Here is a 14,152-nt window from a genome sequence, read left to right as displayed (position 1 = left end):
ACTCCACCATAAGACTCCTAGGTTCCTGATCAATGTAAGCAGATAGAGGAATGCACAAACAAAATGTGTTGCCTTTGACATTAGCTTCTTTCCAAACTCATCTTGTAGCCTTCTTGCCTTTAATGACTTAGCCTTCTTAAGCCTACTACCACCTTGAATTTCAGGCCCTGATTTTTTTTTTTTTGTAGCTATTACACATTATACATACAATCTGCACACCGTTTTTCTCCAGCTTCTTAAAATATTTCTAAAAATCTAACTTATATGTACTACTACTTGAAAGGCCAGTACTCTGTCTATATAGTCTATCAACATCTGCAAATATATCCAGACAGTAAATTCAGTTCTACCCCACAGGATGCCCAGGACTGTGAAGAGTGGAGGAAAAAGATTTAGGTGGCAGCTCGCTAACCCTCTGTGAACTCAGAAAATGACCATTAAACCGGCAATGATGATGATGACAATGATTTCCCTATTGAAATGTTATACTGTGATTCTTTTCCTATGGTATAGAATGGGTTTCCTGAAACTGCTGCATTGCAATTATATTAATTTAAAGGAATGTGTAATCATAAACAAAAGATCACTGACATGCTTTTTATGCACAGATTCAAAGTAGGTTAAATCTCAGTGGATGGGGATACAAGCAAAATCAGCTTTAGATTAATATGTAGCAAATTAAGATAACAACAATATACAAGTATGTTTCTGATACAATTTCCAAATGTGTGACAGGAGAAAGAAATACACCTTTGGAAAGGATGTGATGCTGTTATAGGCAGAATAATCAGTCTTCATAACTAGCAGGTATAATGAAGACATTAAAAAGTATGATAGTAATCTCAATTAAACAAAGGAATGTGTGGAGAACAAGTCAAGAGAGGTCAGGCATGAGATACTAATAGGATAGTTTATTCGAGAATTAAAAAGCATCTTCTTCACAGTTATGAGAATCAATCTGCAATTTTCTATTGCATGCTACAAACTGCTATATGAAAGAAAGGTACAAGAGGCTGAGCATACCGGAATCTTATTGTTCTTTCATGTAGCTAATTTATCTGCTACTGTTGTTGACACTGCTCTATCTAAACCCTCACCTTAAACTTTTGACCTTTCTCATCCTCTCATACCAATTAAAATAAAGCAGGCAGAAGATGTGGACGATCCAGCAAAGGTGTTTGAAGACATCAGTGTCCCTTCTTCTTTTCAATGACGCTACCTACACTACTCCACCCCTTCTTTCCACTGGTAATTTTTTGCCGACTATAATACTGATGGCATTTTCTGTCCTTTTTCTTACCATAGTTACTGTATTGTTGCTGCTTTTTTAAACTAAAGTACAAATACTGTGCACATACATTGTATAATAAATATTATATGTTTGCTTTGTTTGAAACTTTAAGTGTATGCTGCATCATGAAGTCGATACAAAAGAGGTTAATGGGAGAGGTAAATAGCCATATTAGAGTCATTAATGATGGAAATTATCTCTTTAGAGTGTGTTTTGATAACTATTATTAACTACTGAACTGACTGTGTTCATTTTAATGGAATCTGGGATTATTTTAGGAAAAATGGGTGTCAATTTTGGAACACACAAACTCATTGAAACTCATGATGATTACATTTTTGAATTGCGAGTGTTTGCATGACAAGGGATTTTTCAGGAGCATGGTATGCTCATAAAGAGCACCAGAGTACATTGATGAAGTTTATTTTTTTGCGTCTTGACGTAACATCCTCTTTACTTTCTGTGAGTGCTGCTATTTTGTGATCCCCTCGTCAGGATGCAGGTCCTGGTTGATAGGGACATGGTCAAAAGGTCAGCAAGCCAACATTGACTACATTGCAATCTACTGTAAGATTTTTATCTTGAAAAAAATTCTTGCTGTGTTCACGTGCCATAGGAAATTTCTAAGTAACTACTTGTGAAACAAAATTACATACAAATTCATTTTTGGTGGTTTCCAAAGAGGCGGCACGGTGGCGCAGTGGGTAGCGCTGCTGCCTCGCAGTTGGGAGATCTGGGGACCTGGGTTCGATTCCCGGGTCCTCCCTGCGTGGAGTTTGCATGTTCTCCCCGTGTCTGCGTGGGTTTCCTCCGGGCGCTCCGGTTTCCTCCCACAGTCCAAAGACATGCAGGTTAGGTGGATTGGCGATTCTAAATTGGCCCTAGTGTGTGCTTGGTGTGTGGGTGTGTTTGTGTGTGCCCTGCGGTGGGTTGGCACCCTGGCCGGGATTGGTTCCTGCCTTGTGCCCTGTGTTGGCTGGGATTGGCTCCAGCGGACCCCCGTGACCCTGTGTTCGGATTCAGCGGGTTGGGAAATGGATGGATGGATGGATGGTTTCCAAAGACAATTGAGTTAGTTGTTGATCTTCTATAATATAGTTTATATTTTTCTGACTTTTGAACTTTTAGAACGTCAGAATTTGAACAAGGGTGAATTGACAGTCTACTGCAAGGCACACAAATGCTTCATTTATAGATATTATGTAAACTAACTGCACATGAGAGACAGGGGACCAAGAACAAGGATGAATGTGGCTGCAAAAAGAAAACATACACAAATAACTATACAGTACTTATTTGACAAAGGCATTAGCATCTTAGGTTAAAATTTAAGCAAATTTCTGATTACTACTGGACAGAAAAAAAATCTACAGTAAGCCATTTACATGGTTGAAATAAATCAACTGACTCTTCATATAAGGCTTGCATATCCTTAAAATGCATTCAGTATGAGAGGATCCACTTACTTTCAGCACCTGATGTGCTATTTTTTTCACTTTGCCCTGTTGGGTAAAGTAACTATAAACAAATCACATTACTTACACATTAAAATCTTAAAGAGAAAAAATAGCTGAGCCTCTTAATTATTAGTGATAACTAATATTTACGCAAACACTGGCTCTTTGTCCATCTTTTCAACAACTAACAATGCTTCTCCTCTGGCAGAGGTGTTTACGGTAAACAGTGTTCAGCAATTGTGGGATGGCAGGGAAAAAATGTAAAAAAAATATTCAGGAGACAATTGGTCAAAAATGTAGAAAAGAGTCAGAGCCAAAAAAAATTACAACAAACTGAAAATCAATAAAATAACTGACTTTGTAGTCAAAAAGGACATAAAGTCTTGACTAAACAGTGTGGGGAACAGCCCGGACACAGACAGGCAGACATTGTTTTGTCACCCAACACACGTTTATTATACAACTATTTACAAAGTCTTGTGCCCACAAACCCACAGACTCCCCCAAAGTCCAGGCCAATACCACAACGCCTTTCCTTCAGACCGCCTCCTTCTCTCTCCTTCCAGACCTCGTCCTCTTCCACTTGACTCCAGCCTCGAATGAAGGGAGGCGGCCCCTTTTATTCATACCCGGATGTGCTCCAGGTGTGTACCGGCAATCTTCCACCCGATACGCCCCAGTGTGGCGGAAGTGCCGGCTGTCTCCCCGGATGCACTCCGGGTGTTCCCTCTCTTCTTCCCCCCAGCACTTCCTGGTGTGGCGGAAGTGCTGGGGTCCAGGGTCCATCAGGCACGGGGACGCCCCCTGGCGGTGGCCACAGGCCCCTACAGGGTTGGGCTTCCAAGCCCTGTACCCGTGGCCCCCAACACAACCAGGGCGGACGCCCCCTCGCGGTCTGGAGGAGGATTGAACCCTCCTCCCATCTTCCTGGATGTCCCGGCTGCCACAACAGATTTTTTGTTCTAGCTAAGCACAACAAAAATGTTTTTAAAAATCAATACTGAGTCTTAGACATCAAAAAATACTATGACTCCGTCCTTTGAACAGTCACAATGATGATGTCACAAGTTGTCATTTGTGGCATGTGGTAATAACTAGACAGTTTTACAACAAATAAAATATTCTTCACCACATTAAATGGAGCCACCAACAAAAATCAAAATTAACAGCACAACAATAACAAAATAAGGGAAAAGAAAAATCTCAAACTTAAATGAAAAGTCCAAAATAAGTGTACAACTGAGTTCTGTTACGTTCGAAATTCCTATATCATAGCACTGACTAACATCCTTATGCCACTATGCAACATGACATAACATATACACTGGCCACCTACAAGTGGAAACAACATTTGCATATGCTATTTTTTACCCCTTCTGTTGACAATGTGCTTTATTTTAAATTATATATTATTACATAAAGGCTTAGCTCTCAGCCAGATCGATATCCTAGTGGGGTTTGCACATTCTCTCTGTGCCTCTCCATACTCATATTCAATATGTTTTGACTGAATAAGAGTGGAATTTTTCTGATTTTTTATCTTTTTTTATCTTTAATCTGTAGGAAAGATGATGACAAAGGGTAATTTATAAATTTCAACTTGTAAAGCTTTTCTGTGGTTTTAATAACAAGTAGAAACAGAACCTTGCACATTTCTGCACAGTGGTGTCAAGATAGGCTTTTGTCCCTTGCAAACTTATACTAGACATAAGACAGTCCAGAAATCAGATGGGTGGATCAAAGAGAAAACACTTAAAATACTGCTGAAACCATTCATAACTGTTACAACAGCATACATTAAGTAACAAAATAAAAGAGTTGTAGTTGTTCATGATATTAGCAGTCAGTATAACTTCCAGAGACAGCCCAAATCCCCATACACTTTTTGACACCACACATTCTGTTTCCTCTCAGATAGTTGTCCAGCTCCTTACCATACACAAATCAGACCATCTTAACTAAACTTGCCTAATCCAATTAAGTATCATAAGGAGATCAAAGACTACTCTACAGTAATAGCTATCATAGAGCCTACTCACATACACAGTGCTAATTTATAGGTAACAATAAACTACCATGCACATCTTTGGGATGTGAGAGTACTCTATGTGGAATTTATGGGTCTGTGATTTTTTTTGCATTGCATATTTATAAACTGTTGCTCTTGAATTAGACAAACCGGGCAAATAGATGAATGGATTTGTATTATACATGCATATGGTTTGTGTATGTACAGTTTAGTTCACAACTAAGACTGATGAGCCACTATACCATTAGGTACAGTCATGCAAACTTACTCATAGGAGTAAACACATGGAAACATAAAAACTGTAACCAAGCCACAAATTAAATCTGGCCCCAAATCACAATGTTATCAATAACACTAAATAGAAATGTATACAGATTTCTGCTTTGCTACATCTCTTTCTACTCCTAACCTCTCTCTCTTTCTTTCTACTCTTTTCCTGGAAAAGAAAAGCTAATAAAGAAAGAATGTCAGGAATAAGCGTCTATAGCAGGGGTGTCAAACTCTGAGCCTGGAGGGCCGCTGTGGCTGCAGATTTTCATTCTAACCTTTTTCCTAATCAGTGACCAGTTTTCACTGCTAATTAAATTCCTTTTCCCTTCATTTTAATAGCCCTGTTTTTAAGGATTCAGCGCTCTAAATTGATTCTTTTCTTCATTAAATGACAGCCAAACAGAAATGATACATGAAACAAGCCAACAGATGACCAGATAAATTGGGACTTCAAACTCCAACCAGTTTCATTCCAATCACTTTCTTAATGAGAAGCCGATTCTTGCTGTTAAATAAACTCGTTATTTAAGTCCATGGCTTGTTGTTGCTCTCATTCTGACACAGCAGACATTTCCAAAACTGTTGATTTTCTGTTTTTTCTAAGAACACAGTCAAAATGTTTCAGTGACCTGAGAGATCAACCTTACTGAGACCTTCACCTTTCTTTATTTTCAGATATTGTGTGATGGGCACAGGTAAGCTGGTCATGTTACAGCTTGTTTTGTGTCTCACTATTATTTGGGTGCTAATTAAGGAAAAAGAAACAACAAAGGGGCCTGAGTCAAGTCAATTAAAATGAAGGAAAATAAGTTCATTAGCAGCAAAAACTGGTCACTGAAGATAGTTAGAATGAAAAATGTGGTCTGTAGCATAAAGAGGAAAAAGTCAACTTCTTAAAAAGAACAATGATAAGATTCTTCACAGTAAACGTGAAGTTACTGAAATGAGTTTTCACAGGAAGGAATCTGCCATCTAGCAATGATATGAGGGACTTTATGACAATGAGGAAGTTGGCCTAAGAGTCCATCTATGTATCTGCCACATCCTGAAAGATGTGTGTTTCATGTTAATTGGAGATTCTAAATTGGTAATGTATGAGAGTTGTGAGTAAGAAGGCCCTGTGATGGATTGGTAAACCATCAAGAGTCACTTCCTGCCTTGTGCACAATACTATTAGAATAATGTTTGGCTCCTTGCAACTCATTTTATTAAATGGATCTGACAGTGTTCTACTATTTATACATATTAATCCATGTAATAATTTTCTAAACCTGCTTTTTCCCATTACAGATTCATGGGAGAGCCACAGCTTATTCATAAATTGATACAGTGTAATAAACATATTTTAGAATATGAAAAAAAAAATTTATATACACAAATAAATGTTTAATTCATCACTGAATAGTAAAAACAAAAAAATACCACACATCACTGTACATGTTATATCTACACTTTTTGGATTAATTACTGATTTGCGTTTTTAATCAGTACTTGACATACCTTATATTCTGTATTAGCTGCTGCCTGCCGTTTTGCTTCTGATAAGGCTTGCAATTGTTCATAGTTGACTGACTTGTATTTCTTGCTGCCGAGGCCATCTTTCATCCGGAGAGTGAGCTTTTCTGTATCAAGCAAGAACAGAACATATTTCCCAACATCAAATTTAAATACTATAGCTCAGCAATAAAGTTCTAATTAGAGTGTAACTATACAAAGATTAATATTGTAGCTTAGCAACAATTTTACAAAATACATGGTAACCCTATTCTTCACAGTACACCACACAAATTTTTTTTAATAAAAACACTGGTTTGCACTATGGTTAACAAGACATTCCTATGGTGTAGTCTGAATGGAAGTGTGAGACTTGCTCTGTCTACACTGTAATATCCAGAGACCTTCAAAACAATCATGACTCCTAACAGTCACCACAAAAAAATGGCAGTAAAATCCTCACATCTCCATGCTACCCCACCAAAAAAGATTCCCTGAGCCCCAACGACAAATACTTGGAGAATCTCCTGTTTAAGTAAGTCAGCCATTTTGCTCCATTAACTGACATGCCAAGAATCAACCACGTAAAGGGCAGAATTACTATTACAACTGAAGACGTACTATTCTGCTATTTCTTCAACATTTTCTGAATCCACTTCTAAATTTTATAATGGACTCTTTGAAGGTGCCCAAAAATTATTGTGAGCAAAAAGAAAGTAACCAGGATATGAGAGCAATTACCACAAATCATAGTCAGAAAGAACAAAAGGTCAGAACCAGAAAAACAAAAGTATAGGTAAACAAAGGTTCAAGGGAAGAGAGAAATGTGAAAGTCAAAGCCAAAAAGTATGTCAAAACTGTAACAAAACTAATACTAGGGCATACATGGTTTTAAGCTAACTAACACTAAGGATGGTTAAAAACTGTTTAATCCACTGAGGGATGAGGAAGGACTGTCCTGGCAACCATATTTATACTCTCTCTTTTTATAAAATCATGAATTCACACGATCAAATCCAACATGGTTGTACATAGCAAAGAAAACAAGACAATAATAATTTTTAAGTTTTAAATGACATCTCCAAAAGTTAAATAAACACGGGATTTCTCAAATAAGACAAAAAACACAAAATTCACAAAATACTTGCTCAAAACTAAATCTTTCCTTAGTACTGGAAGCCTAGTCTAGAAGAAATAACCACAAGGAAGGATCCAACTCTAGAAAGGACAAATCACACTATCCTAAATGCATAGAAACATTGGCATCTTTGCCTAACAGAATAATAATTTTAAAGATAGCTAAATGAAAAAAAGAGTACTTAAAAAAGAGTACTTATTGCAAACATATTTTTGAAATTTCAAAGTATTACTGAAGTAAAAAGAAAGTGTTGAAATGATTTTAATTTAATGCCAGATTTTTTTTTTTATTCACTTGTTTTTATCCATTTGCTAAACTGTTTTATTTTGATCAATATTACATGGAACCAGAGCCTATCCCACCACTAGGTCAATCTGTCCCACATTAGCCAAGGTTGTATTACACAATTAAGATTACTTTTAGGCAGTGGGTTCAAGCTTTTAGCCCTCAAGAAAAGGAACACAAGAACATATAAACTCTTACTTTTAGATAATACAATCAACACATGGATATGGTTGAAATTACTGTGGGACAAAAATGGTATCCACTATACCTCTATACCACCCAATAGGAGATTTCCATTCAGGAAGCATAGTTCAGTATGAAAAAATGAGAAAATGTCTTTCATTACATGCATTTTGTAAAAAACTGTTGAGAGTAATCTCCATCATAAAACCTTACAGAAACATAGAAGGAAACTGCATCCAAAGGAAAAGAACTGATGAAAAAAAATAACCAGTAGATGGACAAAAGATATAAGAAAGGGAAGAGTAAGCTCTTTTTAGGAGACTACATTACTTTAATGTGAGTAGTGACGTCCTTCAAATCTTCTACAACTCTGTGAGGGTTGATGCAATTTTCTATGCTGTGGTGTGCTGGGCTGATAACATCACTTCAAGAGAGGTCTACCGAATCAACAAGCTAATTAAAAGGGCAAGCTCAGTTACAGGATGCATTGTGGACCTCTTGGAGGTCATAGCAAAGGAGACAATTAAAACAAAACTGAGTGTCATTATGAAAAATGCTGCACATCCTCTCTCTGACACAACAACACTGAGTATTTATTCTCAGCCAACAAATTGTTCAGCAGAAGTTTGTCAAAGAATGATACTGGGGCTCTTAATACCAACAGCAATATGCCTGGATAATGCTTCACTGTGACAGAGACTGCCAAGTCAGAGATTTTCTTTCTTTTTAATTTTCTTCATATTTAGTCATTCTGGTTTGTGTTTACATAGATAGATAGATAGATAGATAGATAGATAGATAGATAGATAGATAGATAGATAGATAGATAGATAGATAGATAGATAGATACTTTATTAATCCCAATGGGAAATTCACAATGTTTATGTATATATGTAAATATATATGTAAATACACAAACAATATTTGTGTATTTATTTATGTAAATAGCTTCTCTAAAAAGCCAAATTTCCCCCAGGGACAAATAAAGATATATCTATCTATCAAAAAAGCATATTTGATAATATAGGAGCCAAGTTAATAAAGGAGTATTCCATGCAAAAATGATCTTTTTTATCCTGCATTGTGATGTGATGGCTGAGAAAAACTTTTAATTTCATGCTTTCATGGAGAGGCAGTGGTCAGAATACCAATAAAGACAAAAAAACATGCATCAAAGTCAGAAACACAAAACCAAAACTGAAAGTCAGAATATTAGAGTATAAATGTAGTCACAATAAAATCTTCTTAGAAGTACCTTTTAGCTTTCACTACACTTAAGAGAACTGTCAGTAAAGAGAAATGGAAACTAAAACCTGGCTGGCATCATATAATAAGGAGATATGTTTGTTCTGATTTGTGAGAGACATTAAAAAGGAAATGAAAATGACCAGGAGAATCAAAAATCAAAATGGGGCCAAAGGTCAAAACTGTGAGACAAGGAAATTTTCACAAAAACAATATTGGAATTTGTAAACCAAGAGAGACTAAAAAAACAGCAAAACAAGGTTTATCCATAAAGATTAGATACCCCAGAAATGTTCAGGGTGATCTTTGTATCATTGCAAAACTGATGTCAAAATAAGTGCTCCATGGGGAATTCCAGGAAACATCTCCACGGAGACAACAGAAACAGAAACCCAACACAAAGACATCTAAATAGGAAACATAATGGTGCTATGATAAAACGTGACTAAATAATGAACTTTTTTCAGAATGATGGCAACCACACAAAACAAAACACAAAATGGTGTCACCACAATAGTGGTAAACACTATAAAAAGCAAGAAAAATAAGCCTAAAAAATTAAACAAGATATCAGGAAGCCAACAACCAAGATTCATAATAGAGCTACATTCCTAGGGCACAAACTACAAGCATGCCTACCTGCTTGTGTATTAAATGAGGTGCCGGGACATCTAAAGAAGTTACCCAAGAACATTCTTCAGGTCTGCACACATTCCAGGAAACAGTATGATGTAACATCATGTTGTCCTGAATCTAAATGTTATGTTTCAGTCAGGATTCCTTCCCTGAATGGGGTTTACATCTTTGTTTTATATCCTTTTTGTCCATTTTTGATTCTTTTGTTTTCAATAATACTGCTTTGGTTTATTATCTGTATTCTTTACTGTTCATTATGTCTACGTATTAATCCCTTGGTTATGTTCCACGTGTTTTGTGAGAAGTCCCGCAAGAGGCGGGACCACCTGTATGTCACTACCAGGAACTTCCTCCTGGACTATAAATTTGTCTTTCTGAATGTCAAGATGGTTACATTGGAGCTGTTTAATATCTTGAAAATCTTTTTGCAAGTTATGATCACTCATGTTAATAATCCATGCTTCCATTATGGCCACTGTCAGGGAATCAGTACCCAAAGGAAAACAGGGGATAAAATAACAAGGAGATGGATAAAAGCAAATTGGAAAAGACAAGTCCAGCTGTTAAATAGAGAGGTCAGAACAGTGATAAAGACAGATAGCCACATGTCATAGCCAGTAACACAAAACCAAAATGCTAAAGAAAAGGAACCTCACACTAAAATCTTCCTAGAAGTTCTTTTTAGCCTCTATTTTACTAAAGTGAAAATTGAGCAAATAGAAGTCGATCAAAAAGCTTGACTGTCTAGTGCAGCTGCAGTCTTATACAGCCAGGACATGATGACACAATACAACCAGCAAATGTTGAAACCACATGGCCGTGGCAATATAAGGATAGTCATAAAATGTCAGCAACCATACAAAAAAACAAAATACAAAATGGCACCACCAGGATAATTGTAAAAATTAAAAAGAAAAAGTAAAATCAAGTCTAAAAATGAAACAAACTATCTCTGAAGGCAAAAAAACAGAGATTCAAAAGAAAAGGTGTTAAATGGCAATAAAACATTAAGACATGGCAGATACCACTATTAGAGAAAAAAGCAATGAAATGACCAGAGATAAAGGGCACAAGTAGTGAATAGTCAAATACAGTACTATAGCTGTAAATTTGATAGATAGTAAAATAGATTGTGACAAGATTAGAAAGACTTAATTGTGTTTTTAAAAATATTTATCGTATTTAATTAAACAAACTAATTATTGTCGGAATAGGAGGAAAATTATGCAGGTTAAACTAGAACATTAAAAAGATAAGAAAACACCTTTGAAACAGTGCTTACAAAATAAAGTAATTTGCTTGTTGAATAGGCATTGCTCTGGGTGAGCCATCAGGTCTAGAATTACTGCAGTTATTAGATATTAGAAACAAATGCTTCAGTGAGATAAATGGCCTATTGTTGAATAAAGCATTTCTTATTCCCTGTGCTCATAATGAAATGAAAAAAAATCTAATGAAGAATGGACTGGACTGCTCCATAATTATATTATTTTTTTAAGAGTTCACTATTGAGTTAGTCAATAAACTACAGATTAATTGAGTGATTTTAGATGTCGGCTCTCCAATATGGCACTGCTTAGCTATTAGTGAAACAGGTTTGATGGACTAAATGGTCTCCTCTCATTTGTCAGATTTCTTGTGTTTCTTATGAACATTTTTGACATAGTAAAAAATGCAACTAACATCCTGTTAATATAACCTTACAAAAGAAGAAATGTAAACTAGAAGTACGGTGGTTTGGATTTTTTTGTCACTGACACGTACATAACAAAAACATTTGTTAGATGAGAGGAGACGATTCAGTAAATGAAGTTTGTTTACTCTGCCGATACCTATGTGATGACAATATGCCATCTAAATAATTTTTCAAAGCTTGCAAAGTTTAAAGGTGTTATAAATATACCTATGCTTTCTTTCAACTATTTTGAATCTTGCATGATCCAGTTCAGGGCTGCAGAGAGGGCTACAAACCTATCCCCACAAAATTAAATACAATGTACGAACCAAATCATAAATTACACGCACTCATACTAGGAAAATGTAGAGTTATCGATTAATCTAACCTGTGGGATATGGGAGGATTTGAACACAGTCACAGTAGCACTATCTATCAAGTCTAGGTGTTAAAATTGTCACAATTTATTAAGAAATAATGCAAGTAAAGGAATTTATTGTTCAAATAAAGGAATTTATTTAATGTGTTTATTACATGATTTTTTACTGTCATATACTAGAAAATAAACATCAAAATACTTACAGTACATAAAAGAATTTGCCACCTTACCTATTTCATCACTTCTGTGATTTGTAACAAACAATCGCAAATCTCGACCAGCCATAGCAAATAAAACTAAAAGAACAAAAAAAATAAAAATAAATTATTAAATTATTGTCAATTTTCAAGAGTTTTAATTTAACAAAAGAAAAAAACACTGCTGTACAAAAAAAAATGTTATTTCAGTGACCTATATTACCTATGCAGTGATTCTGTGAGCTGCTTAGAAGACCATTACTACGTGCACACTATAATTTCACTGTTCAATGCCTGCTCATATTCACTAAATACTGCCTTCCTAAACATGAGTAAGCACATAGTTCTCTTCATTTCATAAAGTGCTTAGTGAACCATGAAGAGCTAAGATTTGGGTAGGGAAATAGGCAGGATTTCCATTGCTTTAGATGGCTAATGACAAGCATGCTGGGAAACAATCAGGAGAGTTGCTAGGTTCTCTTATGCTTTACACAGAATAGCCAGTCCTTACGAAACGTCCAAATAATAATTGAAACAAGAGAGTGGCTGGGGACTCCCTCGCTATATGCATCCAATCAGGACACTGCATAATGTTCAAACAAAGTTGGCGGGCTGTGCTCTAGAGAAAGTACAGCTTTGTGTATCTTCACTCTCAGACAAGTTCCAAAATAAACACTAGACAACAACAAGGTACCAAAAAAATAGATTCTAAAACAAAAACCATGCTGCCCTACTTTGTCTACTTTCACAAGCAGTTGCTTTTTTTGTCAGTTGGAGTAGCTCACCCACTTCCCTATCTCAAATCACACTCTCTGCCATTGCCTTTCCTCCTCACTCCAATAAACTTTTTCCCCAAACTTTCTTTCAGACTCAAGTTTCAGTTTTGGCTATGGTTGGAGGCAATTTTAAACCTGATCCTGTGGTTACTTAAATTTCCCTCGGGATCAATAAAGTATCTATCTATATATCTACTTCCAGGGCAATCTCCAGAATCACTTCATCGGACAGTGGCAGCCTGCTTTGGCTGAACAGTGGGCTACACTTCTCCTAGCTTCCCTAAAGTTCCTTCACCCTTCACACCTATGTACCTCTTAAAATGAGACTCTTTCCAGTCAGGAAACCTTGTGCTTCCATGGTTTCACAATGACACACTACAGCTCATATATAGTATTACTTTATTTGAACTTACTCAGTATACTGGCAGCATTTATGGCAACCGTTTACAATAATTCATCAACTGTACAATGCCAAGTGATAGGATATCAATGAAAAAGTAGGACTTCAATAGGATACTGTGAATAATTATTTAAGTCATTTTTGTGTGCACTATATTGTCTCTTTTGATTCTAGTCTTAAAGTAGCTTCATCCCCCAGTCTGTAAAACTCATTTTTTACCATGGGATACAAAAATAAGAAGTGTATGTCAGTATCTGCCGAGCCACCAAAGTTATGGAGGACTGGGTGATCATAGTTTCTTCAAATAATAATAATAATAATAAATCCATCCATTCTTTAATGTGCACACATAATTTTATATTAATAGTGGCAGGCTCCTAGAGCATATACAGACAGCATCAACCCTAAGGCGGGAACAAATCTGGATGCAAAGACAGTTCATCACAGAACAGACATTAACTCCCACCCAAACAGACAATTGAGAATACCATATTAATCTAAAATACAGTCCTTTGGGATATGGGAGATATAGTGAAGTACTCCGAAGGAGGAAAACAACAGCAAAGGTAGAACAGACAAAATCTGTGTAACTACTGACCAAGATTAGATACTAACCCAAACTCTGGAGTTATGGGGAAGCAACACTAAAGATTGTCACACATGTTGACCATATTAATAATAATGGAAAATAAAATAA

The 14,152-nt window shown here is 36.1% G+C and overlaps 1 protein-coding gene across 1 annotated transcript in view; it reads right to left on the bottom strand.

Moving 5' to 3' along the window:
- The window catches only part of LOC114655444 (coiled-coil domain-containing protein 148-like), a 201,791-nt gene extending 189,417 nt beyond the window's left edge, over positions 1–12,374 (bottom strand). Inside the window, exons 1-2 of the mRNA XM_051931438.1 lie at positions 12,313–12,374; positions 6,548–6,669 (exon numbers count right to left, since the gene is read on the bottom strand). Coding sequence (XP_051787398.1) covers positions 6,548–6,669; positions 12,313–12,367 — 177 coding nt within the window. The 5' untranslated portion in view covers positions 12,368–12,374. The remainder of the gene's footprint in view (positions 1–6,547; positions 6,670–12,312) is intronic.
- Positions 12,375–14,152: the final 1,778 nt, after the last annotated feature.

Source organism: Erpetoichthys calabaricus, chromosome 8 (genome assembly GCF_900747795.2).
Source record: "Erpetoichthys calabaricus chromosome 8, fErpCal1.3, whole genome shotgun sequence".
NCBI classification, from domain to species: domain Eukaryota; kingdom Metazoa; phylum Chordata; class Cladistia; order Polypteriformes; family Polypteridae; genus Erpetoichthys; species Erpetoichthys calabaricus.
This window is presented reverse-complemented; position numbering and strand designations above follow the sequence as displayed.